This window comes from Pangasianodon hypophthalmus, chromosome 17 (genome assembly GCF_027358585.1).
Source record: "Pangasianodon hypophthalmus isolate fPanHyp1 chromosome 17, fPanHyp1.pri, whole genome shotgun sequence".
Lineage (NCBI taxonomy): Eukaryota > Metazoa > Chordata > Actinopteri > Siluriformes > Pangasiidae > Pangasianodon > Pangasianodon hypophthalmus.
The window spans coordinates 4,280,317-4,298,475 of NC_069726.1; the positions used below are offsets into that span (position 1 = coordinate 4,280,317).

At 38.9% G+C, this 18,159-nt stretch overlaps 1 protein-coding gene across 8 annotated transcripts; it reads right to left on the minus strand.

Moving 5' to 3' along the window:
* Positions 1-386: 386 nt before the first annotated feature.
* Positions 387-15,306, minus strand: LOC113544879 (ran-binding protein 3). 8 transcript variants are annotated; one of them, XM_026943927.3, is made up of 15 exons: positions 15,208-15,287; positions 14,880-15,125; positions 7,909-7,967; positions 7,743-7,767; positions 7,590-7,655; positions 7,332-7,397; positions 6,401-6,466; positions 6,161-6,258; positions 5,836-5,933; positions 4,498-4,576; positions 4,303-4,399; positions 3,435-3,556; positions 3,222-3,342; positions 2,633-2,953; positions 387-1,691 (listed from the first exon to the last, which is right to left on the minus strand). In XM_026943927.3, exons 2-15 carry the CDS (start codon positions 15,034-15,036, stop codon positions 1,648-1,650), a joined length of 1,419 nt encoding a protein of 472 aa, XP_026799728.3. In that variant the 5' UTR covers positions 15,037-15,125; positions 15,208-15,287; the 3' UTR covers positions 387-1,647. The 8 variants fall into 8 exon arrangements, with proteins under 8 accessions (XP_026799728.3, XP_026799729.3, XP_026799730.3 ...); XM_026943928.3 differs by having other exon boundaries at positions 7,332-7,394; positions 14,880-15,305; XM_026943929.3 differs by having other exon boundaries at positions 4,303-4,387; positions 14,880-15,305.
* Between the last annotated feature and the right edge of the window lie 2,853 nt (positions 15,307-18,159).

The window sequence follows — 18,159 nt, forward strand, 5'->3', positions numbered from 1 at the left end:
GTTAGCGCTTCATAATGGTCACTAAGTTTTCAGCCAAGAACTATTTATACTTTAATAAATACAAAAAATTGTACTTGATGAAAAATTGCTTTGGTACAAGAGGAATAAAGCATGCTGTTATGGGAAAATCATCATGTCATACTTTTTATTTGTTTATATTTATGTTTAATGCTGTGGATCATCCATCCTGTTATCACTTATGTTAGAAAGCACCGATACTGGAGACTCCTTCCAAATATGCTAAATAAACATGTCCTCACAGAAAACCTGTTATAGAAAATTAATTAACACCCTTGTGACCAGTTAGAAACAACCATTGAACAGAAATATGATTTCATTGAAAGGGACCTAAAGAGAACATGAAAAAAGAGACAAAGCCTTCCATGTATTAAAATTAGGTATTTAATCCATTAAATACATATACAAAAATATACACAACTCTTTAATGTAATCCTCCTCCAAATATTTTAGCTCTTAAAAGTATAAGAGGTGGCAAATAACAGTTTTTGTCTTTTGCAGATTTTCCAATAAAAATGCAATTCATAGACAGAAATGTGGCTGTGGACATTATTTGAATTAGTCTTTTAAACCTTCAGGGTTGAAGTATAGAATAAAACTCTAACATTGGTTTCAGGTAATAAGCTTTTCTTAACATGACCGGCGTAGGCCCAAAACGTCAGTGCAGAAGATCAGATGGTGTAAAATACTGTTCATGAGGTAGAATGGAAACAGAAGTCCCTTGTTTATTGGAGCCCAGATATCTGCCAGTCACAGTATAAATAATTGGCACAGACAGAGACTGAATGGACCTGTAGTAGGCCTGTGTTCAGCAACAGAACGCATAGGTCATTTGAACCCCTTTCTGACAAAGTGCTATGAAAGAAATCAGAGAATAAATAAAAGAAGTAGTTGTCCCAAAATTGGCCCATTTTAAATTCCATCTGAATTTGTTTTAAAGTTTGCATAGATATTTCATGACCCAGATCCTCTGGATGTCACAGTTTCACAGTTATCTGTCAGAGTCTCTGAGCTTGTGAATGTATAGTGTGAACTTAAGTACAAATAAGAACATTTGCAATTCGCTCATTTAAACCCATAAACACTCATTTAATTTCCACCCGTCACAGACGAGCTCAAATGTGGTCCAGTATGGTGTACTGAACCTGATCATAAACTGAGCTGATCATGGGCTGATTCAGGTGGATCATGGGTTGTTTCAAGTGTATTGGAGCACCAGAATTGTAGACTTGTACCAAAAAGACCGCTCCAGTAGGAAGAAATAACCGAAAATAAAGCGAAATTACAGCATAATATAAACAACAGTTTCCTCTAACACACGTTCTGTTCAGGTCTAAATGATTCTCTTTCTAAAAGTGGAACAACATAAACATAACTGTTGTGCCTGGTTCAATTTTTTTTCCTTAAAAATATCTAATTTAAAAAATTTATATTGTAGAGATGATGCATGCATCACTGTCTCCAACCTGAGCAAAACTGTACTTGGTAATAGACCGTGTTTAATACTATTCATAAATTTCGCAGGCAGCTACACAAAAAAAAGCCTCCATACTGTTTAAATTAAGATGATCTTGATATTCACAAAATGGCTGGGTCCAGAAGCATGATGGCAAAGGTTCAGTGGGATGTTCATGGATGGAGTCTGGAATGACTGTTCCTCCAATTACAATCCCCTGGAAGGAAGAGAAATGGGTAATAAGTAGACATACGAGAAGAGTTATTAACACTTTTACAGAGAAAAGAGACATTAAACCACTATTAATTCATTACTGTCATTTCTGTGTGTAGTATTTTTGTTTCTATGTGTGTATATATATTAAGCCTCTAAAATAGACTGTCCTCTTCGTCGTCTTCTTTCCAGAAAACAATCTGAATATAACTCTTATGTTCAATCAGGATCAGGATAGCCCAATTAAAAATTTTACTAAGTGGAACAACACTATAATGTATTTGGGGGTTTTCCCCCATGAAACCGTGATGTGCTTTCTTTCTCTACAGGATATGAAACATAAATATTACAGGGATTATGTTCAGGTCATTAAACCTAAAAACAATGAGGGGAAATATGTTAAAAATCACCCTTTAAAAAAAAAAATCTAAAATGAAAGGGTGATTGTATTCCCTCTTATCCCATCTTATTACTGTATACCTTTGGGAGTCTGTTTCTCTAAATGTGCAACTAATATGAACATTTTGTCAAAAATAAAATACCAATTTTAAAAAGCTACTTTTAAACATAATATTGGTTTTAAATATAATATTGTATGTGGTCATAATATTTAAACAGGGCTTCACTGATGACTTATAAACAGTAGACATGGCTATATAATATACATTTTAACGCATATTATAGGCTTCTTTGTGACACTGAGTGACACAACTGTACTTTACCTGAGTACTGTCCAATAGTGTGCATTGCTAAGTCCATGAAATAAATAATATTTGTTAATATTTGAATATTTGATATCAGTCGGACCCCAATTTATATTTCAATGGCTGAGGCTATAAAGATATATTAAGTGTAAAACATGATTGACTGGGCCATTGTGGAGTTCATTGATAAACGATGAACAGAACTAGTTAAAATGACATGTATAGTAGCTGTAGTTGTTACCAGATCTGGTGTGTGTGATTAAGAGCGCCTCCTTGTTAGCCTTCTCGTCTTCATTGTCATTGTCCTCCTCACTGCTGCAGTGTCCCTCTCGGTCCCTGAACATGGCAGTACTGCAGCGTAGGGCCACCAGTCTGTGGTGAATAGCCACATAGAGGCGGGCAATGTCTCGGGCACTGGCCTGGACCAGGAACACACGTACACTGTGGGTCTCCAAGTCAGTGGCTGTCACCTGTAGGTTCCTGCGTGCCGGGCGCCGCAGGTGTGTGTGCGGGTACAGCTTAGTGTTCAGGATCAGTTTCAGACTGCCCTGGTGCCTCATCACTGTGGAGAAACAGTTTCACAGAGACTACTGTATAAACATAGTCAAATCTGAGATTAAATGATTTTCTGTGTGTGAACACAATCTCCACAGTGAAGCATGGTGGTGGCAGCATCATGTTGAGCGTTATCCTTGGCCGGGGGGCTTCCTTGTCTAAGCATTTTTTTAATTGCTAAACTTTTATTTCTTTATTTCAGGAAATATAAAGAGAATGGATAAAATAACAGAATCGATTTTGAGTTGCAGTTACATTATAGTTTCATTACTTACCCATCCTTGACTGCAAACATCCCTTATGTTTAGTTTGCAAGTCGTTCAGTCGTAAGACTCCTCTCCCTCTCTCACTCCACGAATGGGTTCCCCTCTCCAAAACGAACAACTTGCACGTCAGCTAAAAGGTTTCAAAGTCACAGTCTCAGAACATCCTGCACAGGTGCCACCATTAAGTTATTTCCAAACGGAATAAACATGTATAATTCGGACCTGGACAACGTTGCTCTCATTCTCCTCTCCTGTGAAGATCTGCACTTGTTTGAGCAGACAGCGTCTCCTGCAGGCCGCCGTGTGGGCTGCGGCAGATTCCCATAGTGTGTTTTGTGCAGACACTATAGACGTAGCAGATACCAAACGTTCCTTCAGTTATCGCCACAGTGCAACAGTTCCACAACATTAAATGTAACTATAAACGGTTAAAAAGCACAGTGTTGTTTATTGTAGGCAAATTGCTGTGGTAAAAGAGGAATAAACACTTTGGGACATGCTGTTTTAGGAAAATAATAAAATGGGGCCTATATTACTAATATGCCAGGTCATGTTCTATTCCTTACATATTGTTTTGTAATTGTATTGCTATATTGTTTTGTACTGTTGTACCAAAATAAATCCCTTGTACTTGATGGATGAAATATTCTGAGTTCTTTAAAAGGGCTTTGTATTCAGAATTCAGTATCAGCCAGTATGAGACCCTTAAAACAGCCCTGTTCATAATTTTGTTTAGAGTATCTTGTTCAGGTAGTTATTATAAGAGACAGGTAGTTATTATAAGAGACAGGTAGTTATTATAAGAGACAATAAGGACATTTAGATCATGATAATACTCTGTGGAGAATCAGTACACATACTCAACCACTAGGTGGTTTCAAATGCTGTGAAACTGAATGATTGACAGTTGGAAGTACTCTGGTTGTTTGGGTTTAAACGGTCAGATCCTCTTTAAAATAGATCTATGTGTACATAAGTGCCATTTGGCAGGCACATTTATCCAAATAATATGAGGCAGAGCATGATCAAATCATATAGTTAAATTTAATCTGTCCCATTTTCATGCCTAACCACTGAACAAATCACATACTTGTGTTAGTGTCTTCTGTGCAGGAGGAATCGGAGTCGGTCGAGCTGCAGTCCGTTTCAGACTTGTCCTCACTACAAGGTGGACTCTGAGAGACAGTCTATATACATTAGTCCAGCAAAATGCTTACAAAATGAACCAAAGCATAGCACAAAATAACTATATTCAGCATGAGCTGAAACAAGATTTTAGACTTACCAGTACCCTCTCACTCATATTCTCCCCAAACACAAACTGGATGCTTCCAGGGACAGCAGTATTTGTCTGTGAGAGATTTCTGAAAAAGAAAGAGATCCCTGGATTCAGTCTTATATCTGAATCACCCTGCAACTTCTTCTGGAAGTATAATTAAATTTTGCCTGTTGTTAAAGAGATGCTTGGGGTGAAATCAAATTTATACAAATTTTCCACTTGTGTGAAATGTAGTCAGGCAAAACATGTATTTGCTTATTTCATGTAGTTCAGAGGTATAGCCAATTTGATTTTATATACAGAGCCACTCTTTATTAATATTATAGCTACATGAAGTCATTTAAAGCCAGTATGTGGTTATGTCAGCATGCAATTTACATTAGGTTAACTGTTGGTTAGCAGTTAAGGGTTAAAGGTCTTACTTACAGCAGCTCTGTGGCAGTGCTGGAGTTTTAAACTAATACCCTTCCAATCACTAGCAAATAATCATAACTTCTGAGTTGTGTATTTGATCCATTTTGGGCCGAGCTGTGTGACATTATTCCCAAGTAGCATTCCAAACAGTGACACTACTGTTCCTATAAAAAGTTTCACTGGAGCTAATATGGAGCTAATATGGAGCTAATATGGAGCTAATATGGGCTTGCGTGGGATTTTCTTTGTCAAAAATTTGTGCAAGACATAATTATTCAGTCAGGGACAAAAATTGCTGCATAATGCAATGTTCCTGAACTGCTGTGAGTCACCCTGATAGTCCTCTAAAAGAAATTCACACTCATAGCGCCAGCTCAGATGCCAACATCATCATGCCCCAAATTTAGACACAAAAGAAGTGTCTAAAAAAAGAATACACAGTGACAGGCAAGAGCCAGCAACCAATCAGGGGAGAGAGAAAGCAAGAGAGTAATATATGTAATACTAATAAAAGGAAGAAGAATGCAGGACTGATGGAGTTTTTTTTTCCTTGCTGAAAACATAAGGCATATTTGTTCTTGAATTTGGTGAAAAGCCACTGGATGATTAGGTAATTTATCCTCGCTATGGAATTTGTATCTTTAGCCAGTTATGAACCTGTTTAGCTAGAGAACTCCATTATCCATTATCAAAGAAATAGAGCCTATTTAAATAGTGGTTATGAATTCTAAGTTATTATTTATCATTTTTACTATATAATTAAGTATTAATTTGTTAGTTATACTTATTATTTACAGTTTATTATTACAGGTAGCATTTGTTGTTGTGGTCCTCCATCTGGTTTGGACCATGTTAGACTTAGTGTGTTAATTTGCTGTTTATATACGGTTATTCCTCTGATTGTGTAACCATCATGAGTATCAAGCTGACCTGCTCATTTGGGGTAACATCTGCTGTTCTAAGGCACTGTCAGAGGACGGGAGCTCAAACGTAACCCTGGAGAGGTTTCCATCTGCATTAAGGCCAACCTGGAGGAACAAGTACAACAACTTTATTGAACAGGCTTGCAAGCTTTACAACTGAGAAACAATAAACAATTCTGCTTCAACTTGTATTAACTTGTAGCGTATGAAACTTCAAAGCAGATATTTAATAAGTTTGCAAAAGCTGCCCAAGAAACACGAGTACCTCTTTGTACCTACATGTTGGGGAATAATTGCAAGCAGAGCTCAGCAGTGTGAAATTTATGCAATACCTGTCTAATACGAGGCACATCATGGCTGGTCCATGGCTCAGGTGCCACCAGCAAAGCCGGCGTTAACGCCGTATTCTTCACCTTGCCCCGTGGCGATGCTGCAAAGCACAACCGGAAGTGTTAAGTGAACACATTCAGTGGTGTTACTGTATATTATTGTACGAAAATTTTCAACTATTTAAACTAAAGTAAATAGTATCAGCAGAAAAATACAAGACAAAGCTAAAAAAAAAAACTAACGTGTGGAGGAAGAGACTTGGTTTGGGTTGTGCAAAGTTGATGGCATGAACACATTTGATATTGGGACTGTAAAGAAAAACAAAAAGATAGAACATTTACATTTAATTTATATTTTCTCTCAAAAATTAGGATGCCTTTTTAAATAGAACTTCTTGCACAAATACTTTGGTCCTATTTACTGAAGTAACACTAATTGTGTTTTTGTTGAAAATTATTTTTGGTCTATTTTGGTGTTAGGGATAAATTTATAAGTTCAAAATTTATATTCTGAATTTATATATTTCTGTTAAGCTGCTTTGTGACAATGGCCACTGTTAAAAGCAGTATACAGAATTCAATGAATTCAGGTGAATTACTAAAGAAATTTATCCAATAATGACTCAACACCCCACCCTGTGATACAGTGACTAATCAGTGGGAGAAGCCATGATGTAAACAGCCATTTGCTTTAGTCATTAATACGCTGTGAGAAAGGAAGTGTTAAAAAAACACAGTGTTTCAGCCAAGCAATCCCTCTTTGTTTTGCAGTTAATCAAGCTTGGCTATGTCCCCAAGCACTCGTTCAGAGCTAAAACACAGGTATTGCTGTTTACAGTGTATGAAACACACTTTTGTTGGATCTTCCAGGCCTAGAGCACACACTCTGCCCCACAGCGAGGGCCCACTAAAGGGGAGAATCATTTCTGTTAGGGGGTCTGAAAACAGAAACCAGGGAATGAGGCCTGGACTGGAACTCGAGCTTTGAGTTGATCATTAAACTGGATGGAATTAGCAGGGGGTTTAACCTAAATAGAGGTAGGTAAGTATGGCAACTCTGTCACTTCCTCTGGATCCCAAACTAGTGAGCGTCAGAGATACCTTGATTTGTGTATGAGCTGAGAGAGAGAGAGAGAGAGAGAGAGAGAAAGAGAAAGAGGGAGAGCTTGCTTACCCTGTAAAGGCGGTGGGAAGGACAGAGAACCCAACCGCACTCGTTTGCTGACGCCACAGGGACCTGCTTGGGGCAAAAAGAATTTTTGTGGGTTTTATTTTGTTTGCCAATAGCCTGATTTGATAATTTCATGTTTCATATGTACAGAGTTTCTCTAAAAAGAAAAATGCAAATGAGGCCTGTTGACTAAAATACCTAGAACTCAGGAACTGGAACTGGTGTTTATGCAAAATAAAAAAATTCTTTTCAAATCCATACCCTTTTTGTTCCGACTGCTCAAAGAAGGATAGGTGAGCGATCTGATGCGTTTGTTCACACATGCTCCTAAAAATATAGCAGAAACCAATGATGGATTACTCAAAACACAGACAACTAGAGTCAGTTTGTGTACTTGTTGTGTAACATACGTACCAGTCCCATCTTCCTCTGCTGTCCTCTAATAAAGACACACACATAAGGTTGATTGAGCCTCAGTAAAACAAACTGTGCGAATGTAATGATCATTTAAACTAGCTATTTGTAAGAGATTGGTATCAAACGTGCTAATATTTGGTCAACATGCCTTTCAGGGCCTTACCTTCACTGCAGCTGTCATCCTCTGAAAGACGAACATCGGAGCAGCAAGTACTGGTTTGTCTGAAATAGAAAAATAAAAGGGTTGTACTGTAGAGAACGGCTATAGACGCTTCACACACAACTAACCTAAACACAACTAATACTAAGTATTATAATAACTATATAACAATGAATGCTTTACACATCTAAATTGTACACATGTTCACATCTTTTTCTCCAAATGAACAACCTGCGCAGTAAAAAAGCATTTTTCTAAAAAAGAAATTGGTTCTGTAAGTGCTACCCTTAAGGAAACATCTCTTGTACCATTGGTCAGAGGAGCATGATTAAGCTTCATAATTAGACCATAAGGATCAGTGCCATAACTTTAAGGGTACATTTACACTGGTTTTACCTCAAGGAACTAACATTTACCTGCACCTTATTTTTGACAGTGAAATGAGAGTTTGAATTCAAAAGATTCGGCCTTCGGGATTCATTTTAAATGATTCAGAGTGAAAGATGAAAAAATGGCCATTTCCATTTAGATTGATATCTGTTACTGGCACATCCATTTATTGAATATATAAAGAAACAAATAGTTTAAAAACTTACATATATAAATAAATAAATAAAGCTATTTTTATTTATATGTCTATTAAAAGTATATATATATGTTTTAAAGCTCTCAGAGCTATAAATGGTCCTGCCCTGCCCACCAACTGTATGAATGGAGTCCTTCAGCTCGAGTGATCCTTACGCAAGCCCTCCATCATCACGTTCCCAAGAATCAAAGGTTGCACCAGGGCAAAAGTGAGACACACAGCCTTGGAGGTGCGAACCACACTGACACTCCACTTGGCCCTGGGTCAAACTAATCCCAGCACAGACTTGTCTCTGGCCAAAAATAAACAGCACTCTCCTCATGTAGTCTGTCTCCAGAGCTAATCTTAACCGGAGATTACTTGAAATGTAAAAAATGTGTATCCGTTTGCAATGTGGAGCTGGAACCAAGCAATGTGACTGTGTGGCCCGGCAATGACATGACAGCCATTTTGCTTAGCTGTAATATTTTTACGTGGCCGACTGATGCATCATGGGCAGCTCTGTGCTCCAGTGACGTAGATAATCCTACTGCTAAGGGCTTCATGCTCTGTTTCAAATCGCATTATCCATGCAGCAAGTTTTTAGTCGCTACTGTTCCAGTCAATGAACTCATGTATGAGAAAGGTGACTCCTAACACGTAGGTGGAGTATAGACACTCGCATTCCTTGTAGAGGTTAAAGCTGTCGGCGTCTGCGTTCTAAATGTCTCACTTGGAAATGAAGAGACGGATCACCAGTTCCCTTGTCTGGGTCATTTGTTTAAGGGTCAACCAAATGTAATAGTTACTGGTCATAGATATAAATTACCAGCCTTTAAAAAATATTATGTATATATATATATATATATATATATATATATATATATATATATATATATATATATATATTCAGAATGTCATCTTATACACAACATGAAATAAATATAATAGCAAAAAGCTTCCTCTCATGGTATTACGTAATCAAATTCCGCACCATCCAGCCAGTAGGCCCTATGCCACCTCTCCTGATGTGCTATTTTTGTCAAAGTGGAGCACAGACTAATCACACATACCCTTTTTGGCAATGCTTAAAGCTTTGCCAATGCTTGACCCTTTCTCGATTTGGATATTGCATCTTTCAATACACGATTTGTCCCTGGAGAGAGCGTCCATGCGAGTTTCAAAGCTGACGTCCATGTGCTCAGTGATAAATAACAGCAGACCTGACAGCAGACGGTGAGAGCATTCTCTCTGTTTTGCACAGTCCAAACCTCCACCGAGTACTGCATGTTACATACAGTAAGTCCAAATTCAATTTAAAGATGACCATTTAACAGCGGAGCTTCAGTACAATGCTCTCTACACATATGCTGGCACATCTTTCAGTCTCTTATTTAATGAGCAAGTAATGTAGAAAATTGGTGCAACTTCCATTAGATAGGGATGAATAGAGTGATTAGGCTCACACTAGTCTATCTTCATGAAATATTGCTCTACTAAAAACATTAATTGGGTCTTTAAGTATAGTTTAAGATTAGAAAAAGACTAGGTGAAGTTTTTCCAATCTTCAGCTATCCGGTTTGGTGAGCCTGTGCTCAGATTCTTGCTCTTCTGCTAACCACGGTGGTAAAGAGTGGTTATTTGAGTTACTGCATCCTTCCTGTCAGCTTGAACCAGCCAGGCCATTCTCCTCTGACCTCTCTTATCAACAAGTCATTTCCGCTCACAGAACTGCTGCTGAATGGAGTTTTTTTCCCCCCAAGCCATTCTGTGTAAACTCTAGACAACGTTATGTGTGAAAATCCCAGAGATCAGCAGCTTCTGAAATACTCAAACCAGCATTTCTGGCAGAACAACCATGCCTTTTTTCACTGAGATCACATTTTTCTTCCAATTCTGATGTTTAATGTGAACATTAACTGAAGCTTTTGACCTGTGTCTGCACAATTTTATGCATTGCACTGCTGCTACATGATTGACTGATTGCATGAATGAACCCGTGCAAAAAATACGCAACCGTGCCTAACTCCAGTTTCATCATAATATTCCACTGACACAAATACATGACACAAGCTCATGTCATGTTAGCAGTCGTGTATAATGTTCCTGTGCCAGTGGGAGCCTGAGGGGGTGGATCATGACATGTTTCTGTAAGCCCACACATCAGCTGCAGGCTCCAAGGTTAAAAGCTTTCAGCTGAAAATGACAAGCAGCTGAGTCAAAGCCAGCTTGATCACATGGAGGCACGGGGAGAGATTAGATGCAGCACGTAAGATTTACTCTTCTCCTATAGGATGATTACTACTTGGAAGCCCTATAAGCAGAAAGTAATGTTTTTCAAAGATATAGTCAGCAATTATAGCTGAAGCAGGCTATTTTGAGACTCGAAATTTAAACAAATACATCCTCTCATTTCAGTCCTCTTTTCAAAGCCACATCCCTAAAAATGCACATGATGATGGATTTGCTTAGTGCAGGAGGGTGAAGCTTTCTGAAGTGGCATGCAAAAACACAAACTTACTGGTTGGACATTGGTGGTCCACATCATTTGTTTTTTTTTCCGCCTGTTTACAGAGCCTCAGGCTCATCAGATGTCCTCTGAACACATATTTCACTGACTCTACTAAAACTTCACCAAATAATACAGAAAGTGTACTGACTTAAAAATCACTGACCCTACCTTTAAAGGAAAAGTCCACCCTGAAACATATTATATATCCATCCAGTTTCCTTATCCTACACAGGGTCCCCTGGAGCCTGTCCCAGGGAGCTCGGGACACAAGGCGTGGGACACTCTGGACAGGGTGCCAACCCATTGCAGAGCACAATCGCACACACACAAGTACAGAAATCTACAACGTATGTCTTGGGACTGGGGGAGGAAACCGGAGTGCCCAGAGGAAACCCCCAAAGCACGGGGAGAACATGCAAACTCCACACATGCAGGGCAGAGGCGAGATTTGAACCCCCAGCCCCAGGGGTACGAGGCAACAGTGCTAACCACTAAGCCCCCCATATTATGTATGTATATATATATATATATATATATATATATATATATATATATATATAATTTTCTGATGTGTTTAGCGATTCTAGTGCTAATTTCTTGGCTGTTGATGGCAGTATTAACATGAAAGTTGAAGCTTTGGAAGCTTATCTGTTTGAGCAGAGTGTACAGATGAGGAGGTTGACTAAAGGACTACAGTGCTGCTGCATCACTCTCTTTACGTAGGGAAGAAGAGAGGGATAAATCCCACTGTACCACTATGGCAATGTGGTTAACATAAAAAAAAAAAAAACGTAAACCAAAGTGAAGAAAGAACAGCATGTTGGTGAATGAAGTTTAAACTAAAAATGTCAGATCAGAGTCCTGGACAGCACTGAAGCACATGCGTTAATTAAAGATTAATAAGCATGTTGTTCTGGGTGGAAACAGGAACAGAATGCCAGTCACTGGTAGGTTATGAGTTCAAATCCCAGGACAGCCACTGATTAAGCCACAAGTTGCTTTGAATTAAAGCATGTGCCAAATGAAAAATACTGAATTAGCTGAACAAGCCTTTATTCTGTAACATGTAATTGCCACTCTTGGTTTTTTCCCCCCACAAAGGTTCCAGTCAAAGCTAGTTTTCACTTGTTCTGTCTTGTTTTCTTCCCCATGTCCTTGGTGAGATTAAGTAGCCCATAAAAAGGCTTTTCTGCTGGCAGACCCTGAATGCATTATAAATTCTGATGCCAGCTGTGGCCAAGCTCTACGAACTTCTGCCTTGGCATCAGATTAACTCCTCCCCTTAGTAGCAGCCCAATGCTTGGGGAGGGGGAGCGGCACACTTTGCCTGCAGACACAGACTGGGAAACTCTGGCCTCAACAGATCGTTCCTCTTGAAAAAGGAAGAAGGGAGAAGAGGAGTGAGGGGTGAGAAAAACAATCTCACCCCAAAGCAATTGATGCAGCGGCCAATGCTTGGACAATGGGTTTCCCTGCTCCGATAGATCACTGCCTTGTGGACAAGAGGCTTCATTGATCGAGCACTTGGATATAAGCCTGTAGGCCTTCCTTAATATTTTCTAAGGCCAAAACGAGAACAAGAACAACAACAGCTTTAGTACTGCCCCTGCAGCTGCATTTACTTTGGAAGACTCTGCAAGATCTCTCTGTTGTGTAGCATCATAGGTCCAGGTGGTTCAAACTACAAAAACTGTAAACACTCTACACACTCTATGTGGAGCCTTGCTGAGCTCAGTGTGTTATTGCACTATGAACTTACAGATGTTAAGGGCTCCTCCAAAGGTTATGGCTTGATCACACTGGTCATGGATGTAGTCAGTACCCCAGATAAGACACTCCCTCCTTCTTCTGTTCTGCCAGATGATATCAGCATGCCCCATTGGGCAGGATGTGGGGAACTCACAAAATAGGGCACCTCTGAGTATTAAATGAAATGTACTGCTCCACAAACAGCCTTCTATAAGATCACTGATTTATGAGATTTATTCTTTCTTACCATGAAAGCCCTAACCACTGTCTTCCAAATGAGATTCAGTTCTCCTTTCATACTAAAATAATTAACTAACCTCAGGTTTCTTTTCAGTTATAGAATTCAGCCTGTGTATAACCGCAGTCTCAGCATTATGATTTATTATTGGTGCAGCATTTGAGTAAGAATGTACGTTCAGTGGTTGAGGTTGAACCATGTTGTAGTTCATTGACTTTTCCTTAGGAGAAAAAGAAGTTCATTAAAGAAGCATGAAGCAATGGTTCCACCATATGGTTGTCTAACCCAGATAGTCTCAAATGTTTTTGCAGACTTTTAACTGTAAAAAAAAAAAATAATAAATCTATACACGCCCCCCCAGTGCAGATTTATTTTCTGAACATAATCCAACTATTACCTCATCATTTAAATGTGTGTAATGATGTTTCGGCTATTTATTGGACGGAGCTTCTTACTGCTAAACTTTCCACTCATAGAATCCATTTGCATTAAAATTGTGATTAGATTAATTGACATTGAGGTTTGGATTAAACTCATTCATTTTACGCATCCAGACAGATAGATTAATAACTACAAGAATGCTGTTTAAAGGCTGTATTGACAGAATACAGTTCAGGTGTTGGGTTTTGGTGTGACTATCACAGCTTCCTGAATTTTTCACATTATCACCAGTGCCTCAAGGACCCATTTGAGGCAAACAAGCAATACAAATATTCTGTCATAGCCATCACATTCCTTGCAGACATATCAGGGTGGGACATATTAGCATGAAATGATTCAGCTCTGGGAGTGAGCCAATACTTGGTTGATTTCAGAGGGGAGGGAACGGCAGCTGACTTAAGAAACAAACCCTGCCTTAGACTAGAGCAAACAGGCTCATACCAACGTTCTGGAGGAACTGGATGAAGCTGCCTTGATCTGATACCCCTTAAATGTTCCCCCAGAGCTCATGTTCTCCTACGACACATCTCTGAAATCAGTAAGGTCCAGTCAGCCCTGATTAAAGGAGTGTTTAAGAATGAACGGTGCAGAGTGGTAGTGTTTCAATGCCTGTGTAATCGTGTCTTACGTGCTGGGTGACTGCAATGTGTGATATGTGATCCTGAGCACTGAGAGGCCATGAGTGACTGCGCCACATTGAATTTAAATCCAAATGTCTTTTATTGCAGACTTATTTGTGCATATATTACTCATACACAGAACAGTGGATAGTAAATGTACATGTGTACAGTGCTGCAATGATCTCTGTTCGCGTTGGGTGTTTACAGGTATGTAAATTTGTTTTGTAAATGAATGAATAAATCTATAATGCTTATAAGTTTAAGAGCTTTGGATAACAAAGCATGCTCAATACTGTACGAGCATAATAAATCAGGTTTTGAGAATAATCCTACTGATATTGATTGATTGATTGATTCAGTTTGATTGGATTACAAATGGATATGAAGAGTACTAAACTGTACCTTTTCCTTGACCCTGGGTACATCTACTTGTACCTTTAGTGTGTGCATGTAGTGTAAGGCTGGTTTTTAAAGGTCCAGTTATGTATCTTAAATCATTTTTAAAGGTTCACTCCATTCACATTACCATTTTCACCAGTGACAGGTACAAGAAAGGTGCAGTTTAGTACTTTTCTCTGAGAGTGCATGTTTAGGAGAAGTTCAGAACATGAGCATTGTGAGGTTTGAACATTAACGAATTCAGCTAGATGAGTGCTTTTTTTTTTTTTTCCTTCCTGTCTCTTGATAAGAGAAGATTTTCAAGTTGTGCAATAGGCTTGGCAATGTTTCCTCATGCATGCAACTCGGTGTAAGAAAACATGCTCAAGTGCAACAGATATAAAAGCAAACTACAAAATAATAAGAAAACCCTCAATCATACATATATGTATATACTGAAAAAGTTCGTACCCTTCGGTGGCGCGTGCGCCGCGTCCGGTTGGAGACAGCGCGCGACGGTAGATATCGGGCTTCCGCGCGCGCCGTCGGAGGGCGAACGTGCGTGTGCCGAGCAGTCCGCAGACAGAGACATGATCCCGGGCCACTCTGCATGAGGAAACCCTCTCATAACCCTCAGAGTCAGCGCGGTCAGAAGTTCATGCGCGTCAACACTACACACTACAACGCCTGCAGAATTGCCTGTACCAGCGCGCGACCCTGATCAGAAGTGTTTAATTTTTTTTATTATTATTAAAAATAGCAGTTATAATAATCAAACTGAAAAGGTTCTTTCGCAGACCTCGAAGATGAGAACAGGCAGGTTAATCCACCTCCTCTGATGTCCGACAGTGGTGATGGAGCAGCGGTGCAGATCCTGAGCCACAGTGTGAATGAATTCTCACGTCGCGCGCGTTTACTGCTCTGCACCAAGGGGGCGTGGCCACAGGTTTCTATTCCTTCGAAGCAAAAATAAAACTGTTTAAGTTGGGACTTTTTTCATTCAGAATATACAATGGAACTTTTTTTTTTTTTTTTAGCACTCATTAAAACATTTCAAAAATGAAATTTAATACAAAGTTTAGAATTTTTCACAGATGACTTCATTAGCACAGGTAACAAAAAAAGTCAAAAAGTATATTTCAATTTATTAATATATAGTAAAATAATCAAAACATTCCTGAATTTGATGAGAATGTGGACTTTTATTGCACTTACCTCTTTTTGTGGGACTCATTTTAAAATTTGTATTATTCTTTCACTTTTTGGTTGTGTCTTTGTGCATACATTCCATCTATTTCAGAATTAAGTGTTTTTTTTACTCTTACCTTTAAAATAGTGCATATAAACCTTTTTATATCCCTCTCCAGCTCGATGAAAGGCCAGTACTTCCTGTTTCAGATCTTGCTATTGCTGTTTTTTTTTCTGATCCCAGATTGCAGCACTTGATAGATTGCTTGACCACTGACAGGTGAAGTGAAGAACATTGTTTATCTCTTTACGATGGCACCTGTCAAGGGGTGGGATATATTAGGCAGCAAGTGAACAGTCAGTTATCTAAGTTGATGTGTTGGACGCAGGAAAAACGGGCAAGCGTAAGGATCTGAGCGACTTTGACTAGGGCCAGATTGTGATGGTTAGACGACTGGGTCAGAGCATCTCCAAAACAGCAGGTCTTTTGGTGTGTTCCCGGTATGCAGTGGTTAGTACCTACCAAAAGTGGTCCAAGGAAGGACAACCGGTGAACCGGCAACAGGATCATGGGTGCCTAAGGCTCACTGATGAGTGTGGGGTGGTCTGGTCTGATGAATCATGTTTTCTTTTACATCATGTGGACGGCCAGGTGCGTGTGTGGCGCTTACTTGAAGAATTGCTGGCACCAGGATGCACTATGGGAAGAAGGCAAACTGACAGAGGCAGTGTGATGCTCTGGCCAATGTTCTGCTGGGAAACCTTGGGTCCTGGCATTCATGTGGATGTTACTTTGACACGTACCACCTACCTAAACATTGTTGCAGACCAAGTACACCCCTTCATGGCAACATTATTCTCTAATGGCAGTGGCCTCTTTCAGCAGGATAATGCGCCCTGCCACAGTGCAAAAATTGTTCAGGAAGGATTTGAGGAACATGACAAAGAGTTCAAGGTGTTGACTTGGCCTCCAAATTCCCCAGATCTCAATCCGATCGAGCATCTGTGGGATGTGCAAGTCCGATCAAGTCCGATCCATGGAGGCCGCACCTCGCAACTTACCAAAAGGATCAGCTGCTAACGTCTTGGTGCCAGATACCACAGCACACCTTCAGAGGTCTTGTGGAGTCCATGCCTTGACGGGTCAGAGCTGTTTTGGTGGCACAAGGGGAACCTACACAATATTAGGCAGGTGGTTTTAATGTTATGGCTCGGTGAAAACAGCACACTGTAATATCATAAATATCAAATTTCAGGTAATAAATCTACCTGGATTCCTAACCATTCACCTCAAACTGCTAAATGTAGTTTGTGTAAATTTGTTGTGCTTTAAAAAAGACTTAACAAAGTAAATATGAACTGTATGTTGAAGTCATTTGATAGCTTAATGAGGCACATTCTAATAAATTAACTATACACTAACCATAGGCCTTGTTATAACAGGTTTTCAATAAGAAAATACAGCTGAATGAACTTGAAATTTGACAACCATCTTAGACCATATTTGGCCTACAGTTTATAATACTCATTAAATAAACTAACAAAGTGTCTTGGACAGTCAGAGCTCATGGCAAACATGACAGTGAAAAAAAAAAGCACAATTGAAATGAAATTTCAGCAAGTGACAGCTTTGCAATTCACCAGTCACCTGCAGCCTGATTTTAGTTTCACCAAAATAACGTTACGTTTCATTGTTTAATTTTATATAAGAGTTAAATATATAGTTGTATTATATATATAATATATATAAAAGTATAAATATACAGTTGAAATATAAATATTAACCTGAGTGCAACTGCATAAAATATTGTTGTTACTATGGTTACTATAATGCAAAAAGTTTCAAATGAATAAAAAAAAGCTGTTAACAATGCTGACAATTTTTGATTCCCTGAACGTTCTGGGAACTTTTTATTATTATTATTATTTCCATTCTGAGAACAGATCCTTTTAGTTTCTGGTTGGTTTTCCAGGAAAGGTTTTCTTCTTCTTTTTTTTTTAAATACTGAAATATATCATTAACACATACCTTCCGGTAACTTTTAAATAACCTTGAGCTAATTTTTGAGGTGGCTTGGAAAATGCTTCCAAATGTTTCCAAAACTTTGAAACAACAAAAAATCTAAAAGTCATCTTTGGCAAGTGTTCCTTGTGCATTGTCATATAATCATAAGAGAAGTTGTGTTATAATGTTGTGTTCTCAGAATGTTTTGGGAACAGTGGGGAGTTTGTGAACCAGAACAGAACATTTCCAGAACGTTATGAAAATAACCAACAGAGAACCATAAGCTAGCATTAGGAAAGAGTTCTGTTGGGTTGGTAGTCTGTGGATTTTTCCCCACACTGGAATCCCTATGAGAAGTCTGACCCTGCTGTAATGTTGGTTAGAATGCTGTCCACAGTTTGTGCCATTATGCACCATTTACATGAGAACTTTAGGAATGATTTCGTATCGCACTTGCATATTATAAAAATAAACATCAGTGCTATTTCGGATTTAGGCCTGTATGTATTGCACTGCTGTTGCGCATCATGTTTTTGTTTTTGGAGCGCTCCTGACTCG

Bases quoted from the DNA above. Each gene is read 5' to 3' on its own strand.
- LOC113544879 (XM_026943926.3), bottom strand. From the start codon at position 15,036: ATGAGAGGGTTTCCTCATGCAGAGTGGCCCGGGATCATGTCTCTGTCT. The intron at 7,768-7,908 runs GTAAGGCCCTGA...TGTCTTTATTAG, and splicing joins GGATGACAGCTGCAGTGAAG to AGGACAGCAGAGGAAGATGG. The intron at 1,692-2,632 runs GTAACAACTACA...TCTTCCTTCCAG, and splicing joins AATCACACACACCAGATCTG to GGGATTGTAATTGGAGGAAC.